At 41.8% G+C, this 27,575-nt stretch overlaps 3 protein-coding genes across 5 annotated transcripts in view; 1 reads left to right on the top strand and 2 right to left on the bottom strand.

Moving 5' to 3' along the window:
* Nucleotides 1-16,748, bottom strand: part of LOC139344548 (vacuole membrane protein 1-like) — a 58,723-nt gene extending 41,975 nt beyond the window's left edge. Inside the window, exons 1-5 of one of the 2 annotated variants that reach the window (XM_070982830.1) lie at nt 16,655-16,748; nt 14,791-14,887; nt 14,084-14,216; nt 10,453-10,543; nt 8,108-8,218 (exon numbers count right to left, since the gene is read on the bottom strand). In XM_070982830.1, coding sequence (XP_070838931.1) covers nt 8,108-8,218; nt 10,453-10,543; nt 14,084-14,216; nt 14,791-14,869 — 414 coding nt within the window. In that variant the 5' untranslated portion in view covers nt 14,870-14,887; nt 16,655-16,748. Of the gene's footprint in view, nt 1-8,107; nt 8,219-10,452; nt 10,544-14,083; nt 14,217-14,790; nt 14,888-16,654 lie in introns of those variants that run through there. The other variant, XM_070982831.1, reaches the window with a different exon arrangement.
* Nucleotides 16,749-19,448: 2,700 nt separating this feature from the next.
* On the top strand, nt 19,449-22,484 carry ptrh2 (peptidyl-tRNA hydrolase 2). The gene is made up of 2 exons (XM_070982345.1): nt 19,449-19,517; nt 20,141-22,484. The coding sequence occupies exons 1-2, from the start codon at nt 19,474-19,476 to the stop codon at nt 20,664-20,666; spliced, it is 570 nt and encodes a 189-aa protein (XP_070838446.1). The 5' UTR covers nt 19,449-19,473; the 3' UTR covers nt 20,667-22,484.
* Nucleotides 22,290-27,575, bottom strand: part of cltca (clathrin, heavy chain a (Hc)) — a 36,373-nt gene continuing 31,087 nt past the window's right edge. For both annotated transcript variants that reach the window (XM_070982343.1, XM_070982342.1), the window contains exons 27-30: nt 27,338-27,508; nt 27,002-27,223; nt 24,377-24,452; nt 22,290-23,623 (exon numbers count right to left, since the gene is read on the bottom strand). In XM_070982343.1, coding sequence (XP_070838444.1) covers nt 23,490-23,623; nt 24,377-24,452; nt 27,002-27,223; nt 27,338-27,508 — 603 coding nt within the window. In that variant the 3' untranslated portion in view covers nt 22,290-23,489. The remainder of the gene's footprint in view (nt 23,624-24,376; nt 24,453-27,001; nt 27,224-27,337; nt 27,509-27,575) is intronic.

The raw sequence follows: 27,575 nt of genomic DNA on the forward strand, positions 1-27,575 counted from the left end.
TTAAAAACCACTGAAATTTGCCCTTGCACGCCTTGTGCTGAGCTATATTTTAAATGACCAAAGATCAAAAAGATACAAATTTTAAAGGGAAATACAAAATTACATGACCCCTAATGTATTGTTTTTAATCATGAGATCCTCCTGGCCCATAATCATCCCAGCCACCATTCATGGCGTGGACTCTTCTTGTTAGTTTATGGTGGCAAATGCAGTTGCTTACGAAGCCCCAAACCAGACTTTAATGGGTGACCATAACCTGACCAGTTCTCAGTGACCACCACCACAGGATGGTCCAGTCATTAACAGGTCGCTGTGGTTGTCAAGGGCCATTTAAGCACATTAGACACGGTCCGGCTAGCATAACCTGTTAACCGCTTCTTACAGTGGGAGACTGCTGGAGGCAAAGCAGGACAAACATTAGAGGTTAGTTCGTTTTGAAGAAGCCCTGGTCGGGATCTCTGAGGGAGGTAACAGAAAGCTGGACTGAGGCCAGTGATGGAGCAGAGACAGACAGGAGGGGCAGGGGGTGTTTGGAAGTGGGTGGTAAGCATGCACATGCACACACACACACACACACACACACACACACACTGTGAGATGCTGGAGGTTTGAGGGGCTGGTCCCAGTGATTTATCCATGTGGTTTCACCATATGACTTCATGTTCAGAAACCTCTCTCTGACTAGCACACAGACACACATTCTGACCCCCCACAGAGTGATAGATTATACACCCGAAAGACAACACTTTCATTTCAGTTCAAATGATTTGAAACGGACTTTAAATTGAATGTACAAATTCAGGAACTCACAATAGCAACTTAAATAACCACCTACATTACCTACATTTGAAACTTTCACAAATTATTTCTAATTATCACTACTGAGTTTTCTGCTAACCTTGGCTGACCAGGAAAATACCAGTTCACATTTGGCATATGAAAAAAATTTCTGAATTTGACCCAAAATTATTGTCTTTCTTTCTTAAATACTTTGTGTGTCCAAAAACACCACGAAAAAGCAGTAAAATAATAATCATGCTCAGTACTTAATCTTGAGTTCCATAATATGTGCACAAATAAAAGATAATATAACATGTATAGAAAATTCATTCTGATTCTACACATTAAAAAAATTAACTTTTTTCCAAATCATAATTTACACATAATGCGAAAACTTTATTTGCATGCTCTACTTTCACTTTTCTTTTGTTGTATATCATCACAGTCAGAGCTGAAACAATCTGATCAATTCAATTAAATGGCAACTACTTTGATAATCGATTAATCATTTAAGTCTAGTGTTTTTCCAGTAAGAACGCTCTGGTTCCAGGTTCTCTGGTTTCAGGTTCTCAACTGTGAGGATTTGTACTGCTTTTCTTTTCTTTTTTTTCTTATGTGACATAAATTGAACATTTCTGTGTTTTAGACTGTTGGATAAAGTAAGCAATTTTAAGACATCACCTCCATCATCACAATTTTCTCACATTTTACAGCTCGAGAAAATAATCAGTAGATATACCAAAAATGGATATAATCCTTCGTTGTACCCTCATCACAATAAAAACAACTGTAAAAATATGTAAAAACTGAAAAATTTAAAAACATCAATTACATACGCTGATGCATCTTACACTGTCTAAGTTTGATGATGCTTTAGATGAATTACATCAAAAGCACAATGAATGTACATTCCTTAATCGAGTGTGTTTAATTTTTGCAAATTATACTACAACAGGGAAACAAAATGTTGGTAACCACAGAAAGTCCATCAGGATAAAAAGAAGGCTGATGCAGCAACTGCTACACAGACCCCCCCCCCCCCCCCCCAGGGTGTTCGATGGTGTGAAGGGCCATTGAAAAGGACAGGGTGACCTTAATGTTAGAATTTAATGACAAAACTTTGATTCAAATGAGTGAAACATCTGCAGTCTGCCGGAGGCGCTCTGGTTTGGTCTGGTCAGGTTTGGCTTGTTCTGGCAAGGTTGTTGGTGCCATTCCAGACTGGCTACACACTAAGCCCACTTTGGCTCAGAATTGGCTTCCTGTGGGCTCTGTGTGTGTGTGTGTGTGTGTGTGTGTGTGTGTGTGTGTGTGTGTGTGTGTGTGTGTGTGTGTGTGTGTGTGTCTCTTTCAGAGCGATTGGTTATTGTACTTGGTATTAACAGGACTCCTGGGGCCTTCAAGACACAGACAGACAGACGCATGCCTTGGATGGCTGGAGTGTGACAGTTAAGATTGAGAAGCCATTACAAACAACACACACACACACACACACACACACACACACACACACACACACACACACACACACACACACACACACACACACAAATCCCCCATTTACACATCTCTCTGGTATTCATCTTTAAAGGAGTTTGGTGAAGTCACAAGACGTTTGGGCAGATCCATGTCTCCAACCTCATGTGGAAGAAAATGAATTACTTTAAAATCATAGATGAAAGCAAATGTGTTTGGTTTTTTGTCTCTTCTTTTCATTGCCAAAGGAAGTAAAGGCCTTTTTGCGGCATTTCATATTTATACCCAAAGTAAGATTATTTCCCTCACGAGCAGCTGCAGAAGCATTACTTACCAGTGTAAAATTCCCACCCAACATATCTTTATGGTATGTAAGTAATACTGCCTGTTCAGTAGTAGGAGGATCAAACCCAAGCGATAACTTCTGACACACTATCTACGCAGATGTAGTTAAAAATTAACAGCTCCAAAGTGAATTTAAGAGATGCTGAAGTTAAAGTGAGAGATCCGTTACTGCGAGCCAGTGGTGAGTCAAGAGTAGCTTTTCAGCTTTTCAAAGAACTGCTGAACTTGATACTGATGTGTCACTCATGTTCTGGGTAACATGCATGCAAGGTATTAATTCACTCTTTGGTGAACAGAAGAGTGATTGTGCTATCGAGTCATGTTTGACACACAAAGTAAGTATGGCAAAGGCAGGGAAATTCTGAATCAATATCTTGGCAATGTTTATATATGCAGTAAGTTCGCACCCATCGGTAAATTTCTAAAGACCCGACACCTCGGAGTTCAGAAACATCTCTTTAATCAACAAATTGTCAATTTATCAAAAAACAGAAGGCATACAAAAACAAAACAAACACTTGTGAGTTGTGGAAAATTTAGTCCAGGTCATTGAGACCTGCAGGAGTGTGTGACTCACAAATCACACAAAGCAACCAGGTTTCTGTCTACGTGAACGTGAAGGTGCCCTATTGTTTGCTTCTGGGATTTGTAGCAAGACTAGTTACCGTAAAAGACAATGGTCAGGTGACTGACACACACACACACACACACACACACACACACACACGCGCATGCACAAACACGCACACTCTAGTCCTTTGTTGAATATATGCCATGCTGTGACCGAGTTTCTCTCACTCACATATTCTTGTCAGACTATGAATGTGTGGGTGAACTGCACCTAACTGTATAACGGCATATGAGTGGCACAACTTTAAGGACTTGGGTAGCAGTGTGTGTGTGAGTGTGACAGAAAAGACAATACAGGGACATTGTGTGGAAGCCACACTCTCAGACCTGTGCAGCGCTTACAGCGATAGTTGGCGCTAATTAAAGCTGTGCTCCTGGTAATTGCCAACAGCCAAAACTTAATTTTAGGGGGTTTGCTGGGGAAAATCTGTATATTCTACACAAACCTCCTCTGCAACCCATAATTTAGCAATCCTAAAAAAAACTGAATATAGAAAACTACACGATGTTGCTTTATTTAGCTGAGCCACTGGTTTATTTTTTGAAAGACAAGGGACTGTAAATCAAGAGTCATAAACAAGCTACAAACATGGTTAGATTTTTTCGTTATCCCATAGGATTGGTGTTGTTTTTTCCCCAGTGGCTACTGACATTCATGCTCCCAGAGAGACACAACATGTACACCTCTCGCTCATAAAACAGCTCAAACCCAAGAGGGAGAGAAAAAAAAGACTACCCTCGTTGCTATTATGTAAACAGCAACGTGCGCAGCTTCAATTATAATGACTTTAATTCTTTGTTGCTGTTGATTTAACGTTGAGCACAACAATTTTCATGCTGCCCATAATGACTTAATGGCAACAGCCATTACTGAAAGTAATTTAATGGTGGATGACTCAGATGAGCTCTCTTCTAAAATATTTACAGCATTCCCAAGCTTTCAAGAGTCACACTCATCGCTAACCCCTTCTCGGTTAAAAGAGGATTTATGGAGGGCAGTGACACTAGTTGTTACTAGAAAACAAATACTTAAAAACCTAAATGGGGATGAAAGCCGGTCCCACTCATAATTTGATCTTCACAATCATTATGGCAGATACATGCGCAGGTGCAGGACTTTCAGTGTGCGTACATGTGCACGCGTGTGTACCGATCCTCGCCTCTGCAGACCCTGCCGAAATGAGATCTCTCCTGTGTTCCTGCGTGATTTTATTGTTTTCATGGTCTGTATTATAAGCACCCACCCACTACCCCCTCCCTCAGAGCAGCTGGATAAAATACACTTGATGGTGTGCCAAGAAGTGTGCTTTTTTTTCTTCTGTACGCTTGAGTTGCAGGGTTTTATCTTTCTCCAATAACCAGTCCTGTCCATGTACAATGATCTCCCACAGTCTCAGCGGGATGCAAACACAGAGAGGAGTCACAGGGCAGCAATTGCCCATGTCAGAGAACAGGAGAGCTGCCACTTCTGCTCTGGTTTCATTGAATGGGATGGTTTGCATGTTACTGGGTCTGCATCCCCCTCTGCTGGTGACTCCGCAGTATTCTCATATAAATGTTTGCTGCTTCTTGCCAACCACTAAGGATGTGCGCCGTCAATATGTGATGTGTGGTCATTTATTTTTAACAGAGCCCCTATTAGCAGTAAAACATTGTCATATCAATTTCACAGAGGTTAAACAGAAACCTTCGCAAAGTGCCCAGTTCAATTAAGTCAATGGTGCGTCGGCAGAGAAAAATGTGACCACACATTTACTGTAACTGGAGGAATAGAAAGAATTAGCTTCAATGAGGGAGCAAAGGCCTTTAAAGAAGTCAGAAAAACGACTGCTGGGAAGGGAAGAGAAGTCACATGACAACACAGAGTCACATGTTATGTCATGTGAAAACAGCACTATAGAAGACATTAATGATTATGAGGCATGCTAGTATTCTTGTAAGGTAAGTAAAACTGGAGTGCAATGAAATGCATTTGTTGGTAGTTAGTACTTTTATGGTTGTGTTTTTTTTATTGCTTTGTTGAAAAGTCCAAACCTTTAGAACTCACTTCTGTTTTCCAGATCTTTATTTGCCAGGGAGAGAACATATGATGTTCAGCTGCAGCCTTTGTGTGAATAAAAGATTGATACTTGGTAACAATATGATCATACAACATTGTAAAGTATTCTAGTATGTGTCTGGTCTGATTTCCCTGGTTTATTGACATCTTAAGACCACTGGCGCCCTCTACTGACTGTTTATAATAATGACCTGGCTCAGTTGCAAACATTTTAATTAGTAAACATTTGTAATCAAATTAATATTTGTAAATGCAATTCATTTCTATGCACTTTATTGATGATGATAATGACAGAGCTTTATCACAGCAGATTATATTCTAATATACAATTTGGCGGAATGCAATCTAGACTATTTTTGTTATCAGAATAATCAGGTGCTGCTGTACAAATGATTTTCATCAAGTATTCCTCCACTAATTTTTTTTCTTGATTAGCTCTTTGGTCTATTAAATGTAAGAAAATATTTAAAAATGTCCTTAACAATTTTCCAGAGCCCATGGTGATGTCTTCATGTGTTGTTTTGTAAAACCAACCCTCCAAAACCAGTTTACTATCATGAAAACAAAACATAAGCAGAAAATGTTCAGGTCTGAGAGGCTGGAACCACACAGTTTAGCTTGAAAGCTGATTATCAAAACTGTTCCTGTCTGTTGTTTCTGCCGCTCAAGTAACTGATTTATCAACTGATTGTTTGGGCTCTGCTCTCTGGTTTACTCAGCTCCTCACAATCAGGCAGTTTGCTGAAGTGAAGATGCTTTAAAGTGTTTCACCAACTTGTAGACTGGATGAAAAGCTGTGCAATAAAAGTTCATTGTAGCACTGGGTATTTCCACTGGTGCACTTGTATATCACTTACAGTGAAACTATGGTGGTGTTCTTTCCAAATGTTGACATGAATCTAAATCAAATTCAGGTGCTGGTAAACACCCAGGCCCAATTCAGAGCTCATGTGACGAAAACAGTGACGATGGTCAAGCTGCAAGTGTTACACTTGTAAATGTGAAGGGACATCTTTGCAAGTGTTCTGAAGTTATCTGACCCAGTTATAATCACTGACCCAGTCCTAGTTCCTCAAAACAGGACAACATGTCTGCTGGCACTCACCACTGTTAACTTACCACAGAAATTCTTCAACTTTTTTTTTACTGCTAGAAATCAGAAATATCTGTCAGGACCCAGAAATCTACAAAATCACTAGGGAATCTCAATGGCTTCTTCAAAACAGTCTTTCTACAGAACAGAAGATGTATAATTATAATTCTCTGAGGTCAGTTTTGTGCTTCTTACTTGTGGTTGAGGCTAACAGCGAGAAAGAGAGTAAGCAGACACTAGATCAGACAGGGTTCCTTATATAAACAAATATGGTTAGACTAATAATCCAGACCAATATTGACTACACATTTATTAAAATTTGAATACCAGCCAATGCAAGACATTCATCTTCAAAGTAATAAATGATCTTCACTGACCACAGACTGCTTTCTTAAAATTTGATATGGATGTCTGACCAGAGAATTAATTTCAATCTGGACAAATTGGACTGCCAACAGGTTCACGTCTGACAGTCTGCACAAGCCTGCAATGTTTCAATGTTTATAGCACTGTCTCATGATCTAAATGCAGTCTCAGAGGCATTTACTACCTACAAGGAGTCCATTCGATGGGGGAAACAGAATGCTCAAAAATGCTATTTTTCAGAGACAAACAAGACAAAAAAGTAAAAAACATGTCATTTGAAAATCTAAACAAAAACATCATGTATTAGTAGATTAAATCCAAAAATATCTGCACTAGTATCGGCCTTTAAAAACAATATCAGTCAAACTCTATAAAAAATGCACGTCAACAGCTCTAGCAAGGAGCACTAAGTTCTGTCATGAACCCAGTGACACTAAAACCTGCAGTAGCAGCCATGCTCACTAGATGGTGACAACCCACTTGAAAACCTTCCGAAAAACTGAGCTGAGCCACTGAGAGAGTCAGAACAAACTCTCAAATTACATTTGGAGCGACAGAGTTTGGCTTTTAAAAACAGCAGAACAGAGGACATGCACTTCAAAGTTTCCAGTTCAGCTCCACTGGGCAAGGGCACACGAGTGCAACAGTGGTCTCCCTGATGACAGATGGACTCAGAGCAGTGAAGACAAGCAGATGTTTTGGGACCGTGATCTGATCAGCAGTAGAGACCCAACACCTCCCCATGCTCAAAACAGAGCAAGAACAGTCAGAGCTGGGGGAAAAACAGAAAGAAAGAGTAAGGGGGAAGGAAAGGGGGAGTAAAAGGGGCAATGGAAGTAGTGGAGAGACATAAAAAGGAGAACGAGTAAGGGGAGGGAGTGTAAGAGAAAGTGAGAGTGAGCGACACAGTGGGGAGCAGGAGACCGGGGAGAAAGGAAAGAGAAAGAACTCAGAGAGGGGGAGGGAGAGAGTTTTTATCCTCATGTGCACTCAGTCAGAGGGGTCAGTGAGTGCGATTGTTCCTGAACTGCCTGTCAAAACAGTGCGGCTACCACAGCGCCTATTCATCTCCGCCCCACTCTGAAATGCATGCACGCACAAACCCATACTAACACACTCACATATGCATGTGCACATGCATAAGGAGCCTCCAAAAGCTTTTTCATAATACTCTCACTAAAGCCTTAGCAACAACCCAACAGCAGCATCAACACAGCCTTTTGAGACCTGCGTCACTGCACCACCATTACCTACTGTTGGAGTTTCAGCTCTGTCATAAACATGCGCAGACAAGAGCAGAACTACAGAGTGAAAGTGGCAGGCAACTTGTCGTGGAGTCACAGAAAACATTTTCTTACCAGGTAAAGGAGGAAAGTGTGCAGGCCGGTGCCAAGACCCACCGAGGAGAGGATGCCCAAGCCGACCCAGTAGGCGCACCACAGCGTCTTCTTCTCCATGTAGCGTACATACTGCGGAGGCCAGAGAGAGGGACGGTCAACCACATGGCAGAGACACATGCACAGAGTGTGAGGAAAACAAGAAGGGGGTGGGGGGGCACAGAGAGAGGAGGGGAGGGACAGAGACAGAGACAGAGTGAAAGAAGGTATGAGAGTGAAAGTGCGCAAAACAGAGGGCACTTAAAAGGGTGGGAGAGGGCAAGTGAGTGGTAGAGAAAGAGAGGGAGAGGAAGAGGAAGAGAGTGGGAGAGAGACCTTTATAGAGACAGAGGGTGTTGTTGAGTTTAGAGGACAGAGCCGTAGGGTAGGAGTGTTCAGCACACTGATAGAAGAACAGCTCCATTATTCTTGTTGATGGCAGCCAGCTCTTACACAACTAGTAAAGTAAGGCAAGCCAAGATCTCTCTATCTCTCTCTATGTTCCTCTTCCTCATGTTCATATGCCACTATCACTCCATCTATCACTCTGTTTACACCTCCCCCGAGCCAAGGCAGGTTGTTTTCAGGAGGAAGCATGGAGTGTGTAGATTACGGGAAGAGGGGAGGGGACTGACGGGTGGAGGGGATTGGGGGAGCGGGCTCTGACCAAAGACTTCATTTCCCAGGAAACCAAGCAAAACAAAAACATCACATACCGACTCTTTCTTTGCTGGCAGAATGCTGGGAAGTGCAGTGCCAGCCATGGGCAATTGTTACGTGAAGTTACTAAGAGCTGATTACACAACTCCTGACTGTCTGCTTATAACAGTGAAAAAATGTTTCATGGCAGTGGGCTTCAGTATACTGCAGCTCAATGCTGGAAAAACACAAAAAAGAAAAAAAGAAAAGAAAGGGGAAGATCTATAGCATGGTCTGCTGTGGTTGACATTTATATCTTCAGGAGCGTACTCTGTGGACATAAGAGATTAGCAGTTAAAACTGAGCTTTGTGGGAAGTGAATAAACTATTGTGATGTAAGCACACTCACAAGTACACACATGTTTGAGATGATGTTCATGCAGGTATACTCTTGCGGGCACCCTTGTGTTCTTGCAGTGTGAACCCCACTCTGTGTTGATAACTATATGGGACAGTCGCACTATAATCAGACTTGACTCACAATGTAGGACCTACATAAAGAGTAAATGGGCTGCATTAAATAGAACTTTTCAACAAAGGAGACAGCGCTGGTGCTGGTTGAGCGTCTTGTTAAAGGACATTTCAACCTGTGGGCAGGAAGAGCCAGGGATCAAACCACCAACCCTTTAATGAATAGTAGGGGTGTCGAATGTCAGGGGTGTCAATTTTCAATGCCGAAAATCAATCGAAATGAGCTTTCAATTTCAGTCACTGAAATCAAAAGACTGGTGATTCTCTCGATATTTTTTTCCTCCCCACCTACTTGTGTGCATCCAGTGTGTGCCTGAAGCATTAAAAAAACCAACAACATTTCAACGATGACACAGCATAGCTTACCGACAGCAAGCAGCTGCACTTTTCAACTTGACACATGTCCACTGTCGGAGTTGAAGATGACAGAGAAACTGAAGTGGAATATTCTCCTGCTTCCCCCCTGCAACATTTTTCCTGTCCCATAAGTCAGGTCAATGACAAACTACAGTTTAAACTACAGAGTAGGCTATGCTACACATCACACACAAGCAGACACGCTGCTGTGTGTGTGTGTGTGTGTGTGTGTGTGTGTGTGTGTGTGTGTGTGTGTGTGTGTGTGTGTGTGTGTGTGTGTGTGTGCTGCTGTACAGAACCATTCTGCCATCTAGTGACTCTATTTGTGTTTTGTGTTAAACAGTCTGCTTGAAAAAAAAAAAATTTGATTGGACCATATGGCCTTCGTGTGGTACATTCAGACATTACACTGTTCATCTTTACAAATCAGGACTCAATACTCTGACAATGGCATAGCCGTCAGTGCTGACAAAAATGTCAATTGAAAGTGAAATTAAATTGTGGATTTGGAGAATCACGACACCTCCAATAACTGGAGATCTGCTCTGCCTCCTGAGCCATAATGGTCCCAAACATGTTTATAACATTCAGTGTTGTGGTGGTAAAAAACGTAGGGAGCTGTCACCTGACCCCTCTAAATATGGACTGAATTATATCCTCCTTTGAAAGACCCAGACTTCATGGTTTATGTCAGCCTGACAAGGTGAGAACTTGAACTGAGTTCAAGTGCTGAACCTCCATAACAGCCAAAGTATGGTTATAATGTACTATATTAGACAATATTTAGAGTATTCAGTCACCTTCTGGTGTGTTCCTTCAATACAGTAGGCAATGGAGAGGAGGATAAGCAGGATCAGCAGGCCAAACACAGTCTGTCTTTGCTGCCAGAGCCTGGGTGAAGAAGAAGAGAATGAAGGCGGGAAATGATGAATGCAAGTGTGAGGGGGCAGAGGTGAATGGTATTCAAGGCCGGGAGGAAGATGGTGAGTAGGGGAGGTCAAAGTGTGAGGGCAGATGAAAAAAGATGAGGAATCATTAGAAGCATGCATGAAGCAGTATTAGTGAGAGGAAAGGATGCAAATCTTTGGTGGAGAGAGGATAGAATTTTCATTTCAACTTCAGGGGATCTTGTGGAAACTAGTCAAGCCACTGCAATTACAGTCTTCACCAACAGGAGCAGCACGTTCTCAATAGACTAATAGTCATGTGAGTGATGCACTGCATATACTGCAGAAGTAATTCTTTGATACAGTACCTAACATGCTAACCTGCATGAGAAAAGTACATATTTACACAGTAAGGTGGATATGTGTGTGTAAATAAATCAATGAGTAAAAGTGCCACTTTATGGCTGATGGTTGAGAGAAGCGTATGAACATGTTTGCAGATTGTATGCTGATGCTGAATGTTTGTCACTTATGCTGATATTAAGAAATAATGGATTCAGATGAAGACAAATTAATGACTTACATCTAAAGCTTGCAAACTGGAACTTGACACACTTGAGCCCTTTTTAATTATGGACTGGACCTCTCTTAACAATGAAGACAGAGTTAACTATCAACCTGTTGTGAAACAACTCACAACTCATTTCACCATTACCGTAAGGTAATGTCGCTGACACTGGTGGAGCACATTTAATGTACCTACTGTAAGGTTATGTATTGTTTTAGACTTAACTAACACTACTAAGCTAACATTAAGACAGATTTATCACTATTAGCTAACAATGGAGTTACATCGCGTTCTAAAAAATAGCTAGCTTAGCCGTTAAATGACTGACAGGCAGATTTTTTCTGCAGAAGAAGTAAACTAGTTAACTTTGATTTTAACTTAACTAGTTAACTTTCATTTTGCTGATGATAATAATAATGATAATGACCTTTTAGTTTAGAGTTTTGAATCAAAGACTTCTACTTGCCAAGCTAAAGCTAGCCAGGTAATGTTAGCACTGTGAAACTGATGTCTCTTGCTATGTAAGCTAACCCCAGCCGGAGTGTATGTAGGCTAAGTGCAGTTCTGGAATGCAGTTAAATGTGGTTAGAAAACATTAGCTACCAGCGGTGATACGTTTCAGTCAGTCTAAATAGCTGACTCCATTTTTTTCTTTCTCTATCTCATTAGTTAATTGACTTACCACCGTCCTGAGCGGCTGGGTATGTCAAAAGTGACATGGCATGTAACAAAGCAGCACCGTGACCACTAATGATGTGTCGGTCGCGAACGAAACGGCTCATAGAGCCGGCTCGGCTCCTGCCCTGCCTGCGAGCCGGAGCGGGAACGCTCGGTTTTTTTTTTTTTCTCGACTTTTTTTCAGTTCAAGCCGCACGTGATTGGTCAACTACATGATGTGTAGCGCTTCAGTGTGTGCACTGAGCATGAGGGGGAAGGGCGGGGGTTACAGACACAGCGCACGCACGCACGCACGCACGCACACACACACACACACACACACACACACACAGCCGACTAAACGCTGGAAATGTGAGAAAATGAGTGACCGCAAGAAAAAAAATTTACAGTAAAATTTGATATGATTAGTAATTAATTTTACACATAATTTTTTACATAATTTTGGTAATAAATAATTAATAATAATAAATAATTTAAGCAACAAAAAATCTGAGGAGCCACTTGGGAGCCAAAAGAGCCGTCTCTTTTATGAGAGCCAAGCCGTGAGAACCGGCTCTCTTAAAAGAGACGGAATTCCCATCACTAGTGACCACTCCACGCCCCCACCCCCCCACCCCCCACACCCCTACCCCCCCAGGTGCGGGCAGAGGAAAGTGAAGGAAGGTGTCGCTCTGTCTCGCATAAAATTCTGCCTGTTGGAGGCATTTACTTACCTATATGAGTTGTTGCTGCTCAGTTATTTCGCTCCATATACATTTCCATATATCATTGCAGGTTACCTGTATCATGCTGAAAAACTTGTCCTTGGCTTTCTCACTGGCTTAACTCTTTAAACTGGTCTCTAATGTTTCCAAATAATTTTTCTAATTTGTGTGAATGCAGAATTTGGTGTAATTTTAATCACTCGACTTCAGTACATACCATCCCAGTCCTCCCCGTCTCATCACCATTGTCCCTGTTTACATCTTGAGCAGAAGCAGTGCAGAGGCACAACACTGAACCGGATGTTGCCCAGAGGACTCCCTGTGCATATGCTATAAATTACAAACCACTTCTATCAACATACAGGATAAACTTCTCTGTGCTCTCCTCGACTAAGTGGTAATGGGTTCAGATGTACCCCCCCGCAGCAGTTACAACACCATGTGTTTTGAGTGTTGGCGAACAGCAGCTTCTTTCAGTCAGAACACTGCTCGTGGTGCTTGTGGTTCACCACATCCTCTTGTAGTTTAGAAAATAAACACGTTGTCCTTACATACTTAACCACAAAGGCCTCCCTGAGCGTACACTCTGACCTTCTTTTGGGCCCTCGTGTCAACAAAGATTTTTAGGTGTAACTGTAGGCATATTTTGGAGCAGCGTGGAGAATTTGGCAACACAGCAAACTCTGTCGTAGTCTGGTCTGATGCTGTTGCTTTATGAGAGAGGTAATGTCAGTCAGTGAGGTGGAAAGACCTGGTCTGCTGGCAGTAAGGATGGGGAGTAATGAGAAAAAAAGAAAAGAAAAGCAAACGTTGTAATGTCTCTTTTGTGTTGCATTATAAGTTCCATTAAGCCTCTGACTGAAGACTAAACTACAAGAGAGAAGACCTTCTGGGGCGATGGCACTGACACAATCAAGGTCACCTCCTGTCTGTTAGTTGTGTGTGTGTGTGTGTGTGTGTGTGTGTGTGTGTGTGTGTGTGTGTGTGTGTGTGTGTGTGTGTGTGTGTGTGTGTGTGTGTGTGTGTGTGTGTGTGAGAGAGAGAGAGAGAGAGTTTGTGTGAAGAGTGTATGATGGCCTCTTTTTTATTTCACAAGCATCACTTCCTCTTTTTGCCGGAGACTTACAAGCAGCACTAGCACCTTTATAAAGCAAATTAACATCACAAAAACATTGCTTAGCTGCTGTCAGTGCAACAGTGGCATCACCACATGAATGATGCATACTAAAGTCATTAAGTTCTGGATATGACGCTTTCTTGGTCACAACGAATTTTAATTCTATAGAGAATTTTGACCACATGCACAGCTCTTTATGCCTAAAGTTTAATCTTGGCCTTTCATCACCTTTTTACAACTTGAACACATGCATTAAACGTATCTTGATTTTCTCCAAACTGCTTGTATGTATCAAGTGTTTTAGTCTCACTAAATTGTTGTAGTTTTGACTCTTTGGGTGTAAACTTTCATTGCCCAAATGCATTCATTCATGATATGCAGCCAGTCAAATAGAAAGTAGAGGAAACACCTCTAGTGTATTGCTGCAGAAACAGGACAGTGTTTTGAGGGGGGGTTGCATCCCATCCATGGTCTCACCTCCACATCCACTCTTTAAGGGTGATGAGCAGTTCCAGGGTGAAGTAGTGCAGTGTGAGCAGAGGTTTCTTCCATAGCACCACAGTTTCACGCTCCTCCCTGTCCCTCTGTGTTGCCTCATCCACAGACAGCTCTGAGTCAAGCCGCATAGCGTGAGTGTTGCAAACACACACACACACACACACACACACACACACACACACACACACACACACACACACACACACACACACACACACACACACAAATAACCATTAGAGGAATTAACACTTTCAAATAAGACTCATGCAAGTATAATGAACACTTTATTTCAAAGGCATTTTAGCACTGATGCACGAATATAAAAGTATCTTTAAGCATTGGTTTGATCTGTTGCTCAGCTGTATACAGGGGTGGGGCGTGCGGACAGGCAAGCCAGGCAGTTGCTTGGAGCCCCTGGCCACTGGAGGGGCCACAGCCACTTATTTACAATGATTTTTGATAGGCCTGGGCTTTCCGGGACCTCTGTTGGTCCCTGGACCTCACTTTGAGAACCACTAATCTGTTTTTTTTTCAGTATTCATCTCAAATGTCCCAGAAATTGTGCATTTATGTGTGCAAAAAACAAATTTTTTCAGTGGGGTGGGGGCCCCAGGGATTTCTTGCTTGGAGCTCCAAGAGACCCGAGCAACACCACTGACTGTATATTAGATGTCTTTTGCTTTTACCTGTCAGCTCTCCATTTTGCTGTTCCTTGACACCAAGACGCCGCTGAGGTAGTTCACTTTCGGCCGAATGCTCTGCCATCTTATTCACCAGGAAGTGCTGCTAAGAGAAGACACACGCCTTAGGAACAGCATCATGGACTCCATACCGTACACTGCTCGTCAAATCTGAAACTGCCACAAGCCCAGAACAAATACAGACTGGCATGCAACAACACACAGCCGCCCAAACACTCTCCACACTCAAATACACACTGGTGTGTGTATACACTCTATACACACACCAGCTGGCCAGTCTGTGTTTTCCTGTCTCTGCACCCTGCAGATTATTGGGTACCCAATCAGGTCTGTGCGTGAGCTGATGAGTACTTTAATCAGCATGAATGTCGACTCTGGGAGCATGTCTCGTTAATTGTTATGTGTGCCCACCTCCCCTGGTGTTCAAAAGCATTCACTGTGGAGGGAACAGTGATATGTATAAACAGTGGCTGAAAGAGCAAAGGACAGGATTTTGCTTATTGTTTCCTCATTGTCATACTCAAAGGGGATCCACACACAATCATGCACGTGCACACAGGCACAGGCTGTCTCACTGCAGAGCCTAAGGTCTCTCAGGAATCTGTCAGTGAGCAGTGAAATGGGGACTCTGACATGGAGGTATGCAGCATACCATCTGGTGGAATTGTCAGTGTCTCTCTCTCACACACACACTTTGTCTCTCTCAGAGCTTAATCCCTCTATCCTGTGCCCTAGGTCTGGGCCTCTGGCTCCTGTTTCCATACATTCACCCTGGCTGGGCTGTCAGACCACAGACACTGCACAGCATTGGCAGTACAACAGGCCAGGATGCCTCTTTAGGACCTGTAGGAATCAGACTGATACATTCTGAGGTTTGTCAGATTGCTTTATTTTTCTTCCTATTTACTTCAGATTGTTCCTGCAGTGGCATTTCCAATAGTTGTGTGTTGCTGAAGTTCCAAGGACCTGAAAAGGTTTGAGACCACTTGGTATATTGAGCATGTCTAGGTGTCAAGTGTTATCTTGAAGGACAAGCACACACATATCATAAACATTGAACAATAAGGTTGTGGGTACTTTGCAGTAAATTTGTGCAACTGAAGTGTCACACAGAGGAAAATAAAAATCTCAGACAATCAGACTGCAAGGCATTTGGAGAGCTACTCTTGGCCTTCTCAGGGAACCACAAACAAAAGCTTTTCATCACAGACCTTAAACCTTGAACACACACAGTCACACAAGAAGTATTGTGCCAATGCTTCATGCACACAACAGTGTTTAATACACCCTATCATTTCTCCTCTTGCACTGAAAACAATGCATTGTCGAGTAAAAGGGCTCAGCAAAGTGCGTCAGTGTCTGACATCCTGTCAGCAACACTAATTAAATACACTGGTGCCAAAGAGGTCACTTTGTACAGTATGAAACATGCCCCTCAGCTGCTAGTGTGCAAGTATGTTCTGTATTCTACACAACAGTTAATTTGATATTAATCATATTTCAATGCATTATTCACAGTCAATAGCAAGTAAACCGTTTCATAACAACACTGCAGCTTGTGTGAAACACAGTAGCGCAGCACTGCTCCAGCACTTGATTGCGCAATCACTCCTACCAAAACAACCCAGACCTGTTGAGTAACTCTTGTGTGAGGGACAATGAGAAACTCAACGCAGAGCACATACTCAGGGTGAGAAATTTGATACACTGCAATTAATTTTCACATTTTAAACAGAGATAACCACAGTGCACTGGAGAGACATTAATTCACAGAGTGTAAAACAAAGCAGGGCTGTAATATAACAGCCTGGTGTTATATTACAGCATTATGCAGAGAGGGTAAACTCACCGTTCAGTTGATGATTAATCCACGGTAAACTCTGAGCTCAAATAGAACCTGTGGTGGAGCCTCAATGGCAATGTAGGGCAAAAGTACACTCCCCATGAACTGCATCATAACTTGAGAGCAGGGTGTGGTGATGGAGGGGGCCAGTGAGGGATAAAGTACTGATACAGAGTTGCCGGGGGAGGGGAGAGCAGGCTGACAGAAGAGAGACACAGAAAGAGGGAGAGATTTCATCATTTGCCTGGTGGAACCTCAAGAGAGCCAGTCTAATTAAAGGTCTATAAATAAGTGGATCACTTTCCTGGAGCGCACTTCTAACACTTCTCAGTCCTCAGTAGGTTTCACACAGAGAGTGAATGAATGGCATTTGGGCAAAGAGAGCCCAGCTAATTCCCAAACTGAAAAAAAAAAAAAACCCCACCTCCGGACATCACATTTTTCAGGTCATAACTAGAAACAGAAGACCTCAGCTGCATTGCCATGTTTGAGTTTCAGCGCCATCTTGTTTATCAGAGTGAGAAAAGTATTTCAGAACTTTTCTAGTGAAAACAATTCAGAGTTTCTGAATTGCTGTCTCCTGGGACATTATTAGGACGATGAAGTCAGAGTAAGTTTCAAGGAGTCAAGGCCTTCTCTGTCAGATTTACCGTTATGACTTCAGCAAAAAATGGATGGTATCTGTGTCAAGCACAGCCTTTGGAGGCTGCCCAGAAGTCTTAGCACTGAAGTCAGATCAGTTACTTCCTATAGGTCCTGACCTGTAATATTTCTGAGAGGTCACTTAGGTCATGTAAGATGGGCATCATGTTTAAAAGAAAGTAATTGTCAAACTAGAGACTGATGCAGGACACGGCCATGGGCCTCAAAGCAGGAAAGAGTGACAAATTCTCTCAGTCAGTTTAAAGGCAAAAACTAAGCCGAAACAATGAAGCGTCACAACATTTACAAATAAAGGGCAAAAGCAGTTTATCATTGTCATAAATGAGGTTTTTCAGAATAAAAATAGGAACTGCTGGTGAAAACATCCAGTGCACTTTGGCCACTGAGACAATGGCTTCTTAGCTTTGCCCCAGTAACACTATATCATTATCGCCTACTTCCCTGACAGAAAAGAGGTTAAGCAACACTATCTCACAATTAATACACCTTCACTTATGTTTTTGTGGAAAACATGGACCTCATATCTTTGTCTTTCTGATATTATAATCAGAGCTCATGGTACCTATAAAACGACGTATTCCCTGAGGAAATGACCTCCATACACAGTCAGTTAATTTCAATTATGCAGCTGGTTTGCAGAAAATATAAGCACACAGTCACCATCCATCCTTTCAATCTTTATATTCCAATCTAAATCCAGGGTCATCAGTGACACTTCACATAAATGCAGACAAGAAAACCCCTTTGCTCTGTCACCTCTCAGCCCTCTGACATTTCATAAAGTGGACAGCAGCACATCAGTCCATACACAGCACGCTATCTATAGGCTGGATCTTGGCAGTCAGTATTCACTCTGTGTTATGTCATGTTCAGCACTATATACTGCACTAAATTACATGGAGCCCATGCCTGCCATGCCTGTGTGTAGAGAGGCTTCTCTTTGCTCCTGTTAGCAAACAAGGGATGAATGAAACTACTTATGTCTTTTGAAGAAAGGGCAGTTTGTTGTTTGTTGTTGTAGAACAAAAATCAGTTGCCATGTGCAAATTATAAAATGCTACACTATTTGTTTGCATGGGGAAACCATTACAGCTAACTGACACAGCTTCATGCACCAAATATTTTTTACTTATTGATTAATTTGAAATAATACTATTGTTTTTTTATTCCCAAATTTGAATGGAATAGAATGGATGTGGAGCAGATGAGCTTGACAATAATGTTGAGCATCTTCTGTGCACTTAACCCATGTATAAAATACATTAAAATCTGACATCACGCCTGTATATCTCAGATTTATGGGAGATGTTGCTGAATGCTGCCAAATAAAGATCCTTTTTTAAATAATGAGGATCACCCATGCTATCAACACGTAGCGCTGTGGACACACTTTGCTAAAGATATGGGCTGAACACTTCACTATCATCTACCAGCTTTATAATTAGGCTGATGAATGGCATCATGTACATTTCTACGTAAGTTGATTTTCAGGTGTCTGTAGTTTCAGATGCACTTTGTGTTCATCACAGTAGAAGATCCCTGCGTTGCTCAATAGAGGGCAGTGTTGGCCAGAAAGGTGGTGTTGAACTGGCGGAATACGTGTCGGTGAGGAAAGTGAGGTTCTCCTGAGTGAAGCTCCAGTGGAAATGCTGAGGGGCCTGTGGATCATTCTGTGGTTGTACTTGGCTTCCTCAGGTTTCAATATGTGAAGCTGAACAGAGTGTTCCCGAGGAAGAGACTATGAAAGCTAATCTTGCCATTATAAATAAAAGGTTAAAATATGACTGTAGCTGTTAAAACCAGGAGTTGTTTCCCATGATAAATACCAATTGTATACAAAAGAGCTCTGTACAGTATCTGAATTGTCATGGTGTACTGTTTTTTCCATAAAAGAAAATGGAAAAACAGAAAAACAATTTACGTTGTGCAATAACAGGAAATTAAATTTTAGTAGGCGTATGCGTCCATGGGTCTATTTAATCCACTCAAAGATTTAATAGTTCTAGTTTACTACTACTACTACCACAACGACTACTACTACTATTACTACTAATGATAATAATTTCGTATATTTTTGTTTAACAAAAATAAATAAACGTTTAAATGTTTTTGAAACGTCGCGTTGTTGTGACGTCATCGCCAGGCGCCCACGACAGAAGTAAATGAAACTTTATTCATGCTGGCAAGGCGTTGAAGAAACTGGCAGGTATGACACATGTCAGTGTGATTCGCTTTGTAACTATTCAGCTGCAACATGTTGGCTCTGTGGGGTAAAGAAATGGATGAAAATGAGTCTATTTGGTCCTGAAGTGATATCTCTTGTATCGAAGCGGTGTTTTTGGCGAGTAAATTGTGTCGCCTGTAGCCAGGGAGCTAACGTTAGCCAGGCTTGTTCCACATATAAAATTAAGTAAGTTAGCAAAGACTGTAACAGACTCACGGAGTTACTAAAATAATTTAAAATGACCATATGTGCGTAATGAGCGTGATGCTATTTTACGTTATCTAATGACGTTTGTGTCATACAGAAAGGCCAGTTCCGCAAATAACTAAATAGACGTTCATGGATGCATTTAAATATCCGTTTTAAAACCAACATGGAGGAACAAGTCTTTTAGGTGCACAGAGAACTGGAGATCTGAACATTTCCATGAACTGCTGAAGTCAGTGTAACATAATCAGAAGTTCCACCTTAATGAAATTATGTTTTCAAGACTAAGAATGAATCTTTAATTTCAGTTTGAAAAAGATGATGTTGCTGCTTAAACCCTTCTGCCTTTTAAGCCAATATATGTAAATGTGAGTTATTCTGTTTTGTCATTTTTGCAGTTTTAACAGTATGGATTTGCTGCACGGTCCACTGGGTTTGGGTGTAGCAGCTGGACTGGGCTGTGGCCTCTTCCTTGGATGGCACCTTCGGACTCGCTTTGGCCCAACATCCAAAACCCTGATGTCAGCGATAGGGAACGGTGCTAGTGAAGCAAGCGTGATGGGAGAGGGTGGCGAGTTCAAGATGATCTTAGTTGTCCGAAATGACCTGAAGATGGGCAAAGGGAAAGTCGCTGCCCAGTGCTCCCATGCTGCTGTATCCGCTTACAAACAGGTTCAGCGCAGGAACCCAGAGCTTCTCAAACAGTGGGAGTACTGCGGCCAGCCCAAGGTGGTGGTGAAGGCCCCCAATGAGGACACCCTGATTGATCTGCTCGGTCAAGCCAGAGAAGCGGGACTTCCTGTCAGCCTGATTCAGGATGCAGGAAGGACACAAATAGCACCCGGATCACGCACCGTGCTGGGTATTGGTCCAGGCCCAGCTGATCTGATCGACAGAGTCACTGGAGACTTGAAGCTCTATTAGAGTTCCAGCCTGCATCTGTGGGACTTACATGCAATTTATTTGTTGTTAAAACTGTTTCCAATATAAATTGTTGCTGGGCTACCATGAGTTTATATTTTTCTACAATGATTGACTCAATTACATGTTAGGTGCTTGAATTTTCTGTGTGGATTTGGGGGTTTTGTGCACACTTAACCTATCATATAAGAAATCAGTTGACTTGAATAGCACTAGTAGCAGCTCAAAGTGTGTTATTTCACTGTGATAGTTGTGACAGCAGCAAAAACAGCACAAACACAAACAAACAAACTGTTTGTGTCAGTCCTAACCAGTCTGCTCAGGCTGGTTTCTGAAGACATGCTTAGAGGAAACAAAACAATATTATTGGTCTCATAGAATCACAGCACCGTAAAATAAAGTAAGAGCTTTTCACAGCAGACGTTTTGACTTTTCATAGCAGGAGAAGTATGTTATGAACAACTTAGTTCCACTAAATGTCCAGTAAGGCATTACAGTGAGCCAACATGCAAAATAGCAGATTTTTGTAATTGATTAATATAAATGGAATGCTATTAATGTTATTGATTACACCTGTGCTTGTCCTCCTGTGAACAAAGTTTCTACTGACCATGGTCCCAAAATGATCTTCTCTTAATAGAGAAAAAAATCAACTGAATGTCATTTAGATTTTACAAAATGATGTATCTGAAGTATTTTCCTCATCTTAAATGTCACATTAGTCAAACTTCCTGAAAATAAGAATGGATGCCTCCATCTACTCGGCTGTCATATCCACATCATCTTCTTGTGTGCATTTACTTTTATCTTCTGAAAGAAACACAGTCACAATCTTCCAGCTGTTTGAAATGAGGTGTATCCACATGTTGTATGACAGGTGATAACTCACCAGATCTGAGCTTTTTACTAATGTGCTTCACTTCTAGCACCTTCTGACATGAACCATCAGAGGGTGCTTACACTACATCCCTGTGCACTGAGAGTCAAACTGCTGCATTTCAACAAATATGAGCATTTTAAGGTGGCAGGCATAAAACAAGATGGACAAAGTAATGGAAACACCTTGCAATAGAATCCAATCTACAAACAGAGTTGCATCAAATGTTGGCCTACAGCTGAATCAGTTGCTCTGATATGACACATTAGTATCAAATGAATTTACTGCAGGTGCACTGCACTGAATTGTGTTAAGGTACTATCCCATTCACACCCGTCTACAGAGACTTATTGTTATGCACTTCAACTGAATTCAAAAATGTATTTCCTGTTTCAGTGCAATCTCCCCGCTGACTCCGGCAGACTCCCAGCTCAGGGTTCACCTTTGCCCTGCAAATAGGCAAGGTCAGCAAATAGAAACACTGACACACTGTGTTTGGAAATGGAGAAGCTGTTGTTCTCGTAATACCATCACATCGTTTTGCACATTACATTGAGCTGCAGCATCTCTTTCATGCACTTTAGAGCGTGTGAGAGTTCTGCTCAGTATTTATCACTTATCAGAACCATGACATCACTTCCCTTTTTTGGGGATTAATGCGCAGCGAAGTGGATGGAAAGCAACTGTGACCCTTTACTGAGTTCATCTCCTGCACGTGACCATATATGTAAGACACAGTCAGACTGATCTTGACAAACAAGAAGCCTTTATTTTTAAGTGGAAAACAAAACCGCTGTCTCATTCATTATGATCCTGATTATGCACAATCAAGTATCTTAAGTGCACAATTTAAATCTAAGGTAATTTAGATAAGAATATAAGTTCAAAGGAGTTAATGATTGATTTCTTGTATACACGCAAGCCTTTGATAAAAACTTCAAATTACCACGAGTCCTGTGATACTGTTTCTGAACTGGACGAACGGATCAGCCGAAAAGGTTAAAGGCAGCCCTCGACAGGACACGAGGAGAACAGAGTTTGAAAAATTTCTCCTGAACACTCAAGTGACCCAAAAAGATATCCAGCAGAAACAAACCGCAGCATAAAGAGGGGGCATGGGGCATGTTAGTCAAACACAAACAGGTCTGCAGTCCCTCCTGAGGTGGAATGGTCCCACGTTAGAGCAGTATTTAAAGCACATGGAAATATCGTCTGAATGCAAATTTGTTTGGAGAGTCCTGCATAGGCATTGCTGGAAAGAATGAAACTTTCCCGTAAATCGTATGTTCAATACTCTCTTAGGTTTTTTTCAAGAAACAGCCCTGAAGTGTGTGGAGGTGTGTGTGGGGACACGACTGGTACAACGTAGTGTTTCAGGATTGTGGTCATGGAAGCGGCAGTCTCATGTTCAAATATAGAAGAACATAGTAGCATTTTTTTGTGTCTGAATATACAATAATTAAATGCATTTTACAGTCGGACAGAAAAAGCTGCTCACACACATCAAAAGGAAAAGGTTCTACATTAATTCTTCTCACTACAGAGTGCAAATCAGATGCTTCACAACAGACCTTATTTTTAAAATGAGAAGAGGACTAGCTCTTCCCACAAGCCCCCCCGTTGCCATTGTACATAAACCATTTCCCATTCAAATAAAATAGACAAAAGAAAAATTAATCTAGTCAATACGGAATGTGAGAAAATTAATCTTTGTGATGCAATCTTTTTCTTTGACAACAAAAATAAAACTGAGTCCTTCATGACAGTTTAAAAAGGGGGAAAGAAAAGTTTAAAAAAAAAAAAAAAAAAAAAAAAGAGTGTCTGATGTCTGTATTATCCCCTGCTGCCTGTAGAGGGCGCAGAGGCCATAATAATGGTCTGGTGAAGGACTGTGGGAGATGGATGGATGGTAGCTCCAGCCTGCATGTGGAGAGACGGGGGTGGGGTCTTTACATGCCGTAGCCAAAGCCTGGCTGAGCTGCTGGCTGACTGTATCCTGCAGGTGCCTGGTAGCCATAGCCGTAAGCTTGCTGAGGGGCCACAGGTACGCTGGGGCCTGCTGTCAGCATGAGCTGGGGTGTGCCTGCAACACACACACAAAGTATAGGTTTCAAATGTGTAACTGGTCTGTTTTATTTAACCAGAGCCACAGTACTGATGTAAAACTTTAATGATTTGGCCACAGTGCTTCCTTTTTGGTTTGTTGATCTTGTTTTTTAGCTTTAAAGAGTTCTTGTGTGGTGAACCGTGTAGTCTGGTGTAGTTTCCTGTTCAGCTGTGGGACAACGGGCAGCTGTTAACATCTGTTGCAATTAATAAAAAACACATAGTAAAATGCGTTGACCTGTTTGTAAAAACACCTTGATATGACCTATATTACACATAGATCAAAATTTCCTTTAATGCCTTGAAAACTTGATTTCTCAATCAACTTCTTGCTGTGCTGGGATCTGACATGAACACCATGATCTGCCACGTTTGGAATTCTTGTACAGTTGTAAAAGTACTCACTCGTAGTGATGAACCCACAGAAACACATGAATTTGATCCTTACAGTGAGTTACAGCTCATTGTTTAGCTGTCTGGCCCACAAATGTCCTGATCTGGTTCACTCTGACAGCTCTCACAGTGCATGTTTTTGGCCACAGCAGGCAGCTATTTTCAGCCCGTCAGAAATAGTAATTAGAAAATCAGATATTCAAGGTTCTATGAAGCTCAATGACCACAGGCAACACCTGATAATCTCAGGGCCAAAAAGTGCTGTTTATGGAAGGAAGACTGCTGTCTGCTTCTGATCAGAGTGAAATGGACACTGATGTCATGAGAGGACTATTACCATAGACGATGGGTTGCGTCTCTGTTGCCTGCTCCTCTTCTTTCCTTAGGGACTCTGAGGTTTCTAGTTTATCTACCTACAAGGCAAAGAAATAACAGCATTTAATACAAAGCCATGACACTTAATGAGTAAACAACATGCTGAATAACTAAAAAAATTGAAAAGTTACACATATATTTGTTAACTAATCTGTGACAGCGTTTCTGACAAGGATGCTCATGAGGGTCACCACCCAAAGCAGATCAAGGCTAAACAAAACCCAGCTGTTGGAAACAAAAGTCAGTTTCAGGAGATTAAACCCCTACTATTTCCTTTTCACACAACTTCATACAAACAGCGTCTTCTACAGTGTGTATTAAACATCATGCATTAATGATGATTGTCCTTCACACCATTTTATGCTTAAAATTCACATAAATCCAACTACTAAAATAAGTTTAACTAATCATTTTCACTTCCTCTGCCCTGTCTGGGTGGCCTGACAATGAAAGCAGCTAATTCTCCCCCCCCAAAAAATAAAAATAAATAAATAAAAAAATAAGAAGAAGCTCTTCTTCAGGCAGCAAGTCAGATGCACTAATAAGCAAATATTCATATCAGGTCATCAGGGGGAAAGCAGCAGCACCTGGACGCAGGTTATTTCTATCATTAAAAGTCAGGGCTTGCTCAGCAGTGCACGTCTTCACCTTGTGCTGAACATATGCATTCATCATCATCTCCATGCCTCTTCAGAAAAACGGGAGATCTTTAACTTCTCTGCACACATTTTCAACGAGCTCAAGCGTCACTGTATACAGAAACAGTCCCATGCTCTATTTGCTCCACTGCTGGCAGTGAGGAACAGGCTGCAGCACTGTGATGCAGTTTGGTGGGAGGAGGACGAGGAGGAGGAGGAGGAGGGGGAGGAGGGAGGAGGGTGAGTCTGAGGCCAGGTGCTGCCTACAGTTCAAGGCTTTCTACAGGAAGCCAGGCACGACCAACAGCCTGCTGCAATGTATCAGCAAAAGACGTTTCCACACATGCTTTATTCTATTAACAAGTAATACATCAAAACACAAGCTTTAAAACACACAGCTTCATTGTGCAGTGTCAATGTCTGTGAGGAAATGCACTTTTAAGTGAAATTGCAGAGAAATGATTGCACTTGTTGAAGCTTCTCTGCGGTTTAAGCACCAGTTGAAAACAAAATGGTGGATATTTTCGTGAATTAAGAAAGTTAAGTCCGTTTATGACATAATGCGATTCCAGCTGCGCTCCCTGCTGTGTTCAGCAGTTTGTCTGTGAGCTTGCACCCAAAGATCAATGAGGTTGAACTGCAACCATAAGCCCGCTGAATGGCACACTGGGCCGCGCATGCCGTTTAACTCAATGCAGCGAAAAGTCTTGGTGGCTCGGTTCAGGCTGCTGGAAATAACTGGTTTCAGAGCACAGTGTTGCTGCTGTCGCATTGTGTCTGAAAGGGCAATAAAACAGATATTTCAACTATGATTAAAGCTACTGCGCACAGTACATTTTCTCCAACAAACTCCCCATGTAGACTGTTTTTTTGGACTTGTGATATAACCTCTGCTGCAGTCTGCTGCTGGGTTGTAGTTCTTCAAACATGGGATAGGATCAGGGCCAACTATGGTCCCTTAACGACTGGCAGAGCATCTGGAGTTTAGACAGTCTACAGTCTATACACTTGATTTTTTTCTGCTAACTGCATATGTCATGCAGGCCTGCTTTCTTGCAGCAGACGGCTACAGTTTAATTTCCGCAGACTTAAAGTATTATTAGAGAATTCATATCTCGAGAGTTCCCCAACAACTAAATAAAAAAAAAAAAAAAACACAGCTCAGTGACTGTGCTGAAGTGAGAGTGTAGCTACAATCCATGCACACTCAAGGCTGCAGTCGTCTGAATACTAAATACTTAGAGATCAAAAACAGAGCATTTAGCTTTCACCTGTTCCTTAACTGCATCAACCTGGAAGAGAAGAGGTGCAGCATAGAAGAAGAAAATTACAAATATGTCCCTGTAAAGAAATCTGGTAAACAGACGACCATAAGAAAGAATTCTGGGTATGTCTTTGATACTGACAACTACGACAGCGACTCGAGTCAAGGGAAAACAATGGTATCTTCCTATTTCGAATACAGTCAGGATTCTGCATATGTTAACATTCCAGATGTTTGGAATATTTGCAGTTGCAGCCATCATGATGTTCTCATTTTGTCTATAAAACATACATGTTTAATTAGCTACAGTTCTCTAAACTATTGTACCTGGTTTATGGATCAGACTCCATACCTCAAAGGACCAAAACAGGAAGAGAATGTGTCCTGTATCAATTAATATTGTAAGAATAATATAATATAATATAATATAATATAATATAATATAATATAATATAATATAATATAATATAATATAATATAATTTAGAATTAAGAATAATAATCAGCATCCTTATTCCTGACTGCACTGTTGAAAGGGTTAAGATCTGGTTCAGATGTTGCAGACCTTGGAGTGGTCCTCTCTGACAGAATGACAGCAGTGTTGGACAGCTACATGGCCTTTGTTTACATCAAAACCTATTCATTCCTCAGTTCACTTGACTCCAGCCTGAAAAGAGCTGACCCACCTTGCTGAGGTACTCCCTCATGACCTGAATGAAGTATGGCATAGAAAAGTCCATGATGTTGTGCCTCCAGGCGGTCTCCAGCACCACGTCAGGTCGGAGCAGGTCGTAGCAGGTGAACAGGCAGGCGGCGAAACACTCCTTCTTGTTCTCCTGTAGGAACCAGGACAGCAGCTCCTCTGCCAGCTCGATGTCCTTGGACTCTGACGCATACTGCATGGCATCCTGCAGGGAAGACAGAGCATGGACAGGGTCAGGAGGACAAGTCAGACAATCTATCCAGTGTATCGGAAACATTCAGAAAGACAGTAAAGGTGAGTGTTGAGGGGGAAACAGCACCTTATAGAGCTTGTCTTTCTTGCAGAGCTCCACACTCTGTTTCCAGCGGTTGTTGCCCTTAAAGAGGTAAGCAGCAATTCTCCTGAACTCAATCAGCTCATGCTTCTCCAAACGCTGGGCCAGGGAGATGTTGTCAAAGTTGTCGTAGGCATCTATTGATGTCCTCAGAGCCTAACAAGAGTGTGATGGGAAAACGGAGGATAATAAATCACAGAGCAATAACAGTTATGGAATAAAA

This window comes from Chaetodon trifascialis, chromosome 16, assembly GCF_039877785.1.
Source record: "Chaetodon trifascialis isolate fChaTrf1 chromosome 16, fChaTrf1.hap1, whole genome shotgun sequence".
NCBI lineage: Eukaryota > Metazoa > Chordata > Actinopteri > Chaetodontiformes > Chaetodontidae > Chaetodon > Chaetodon trifascialis.

Coding starts and splice junctions, on each gene's coding strand:
- ptrh2 (XM_070982345.1), top strand. CDS start 19,474: ATGAAACTTTATTCATGCTGGCAAGGCGTTGAAGAAACTGGCAG. Junction 19,518..20,140: donor GGCGTTGAAGAAACTGGCAG/GTATGACACATG, acceptor TCATTTTTGCAG/TTTTAACAGTATGGATTTGC.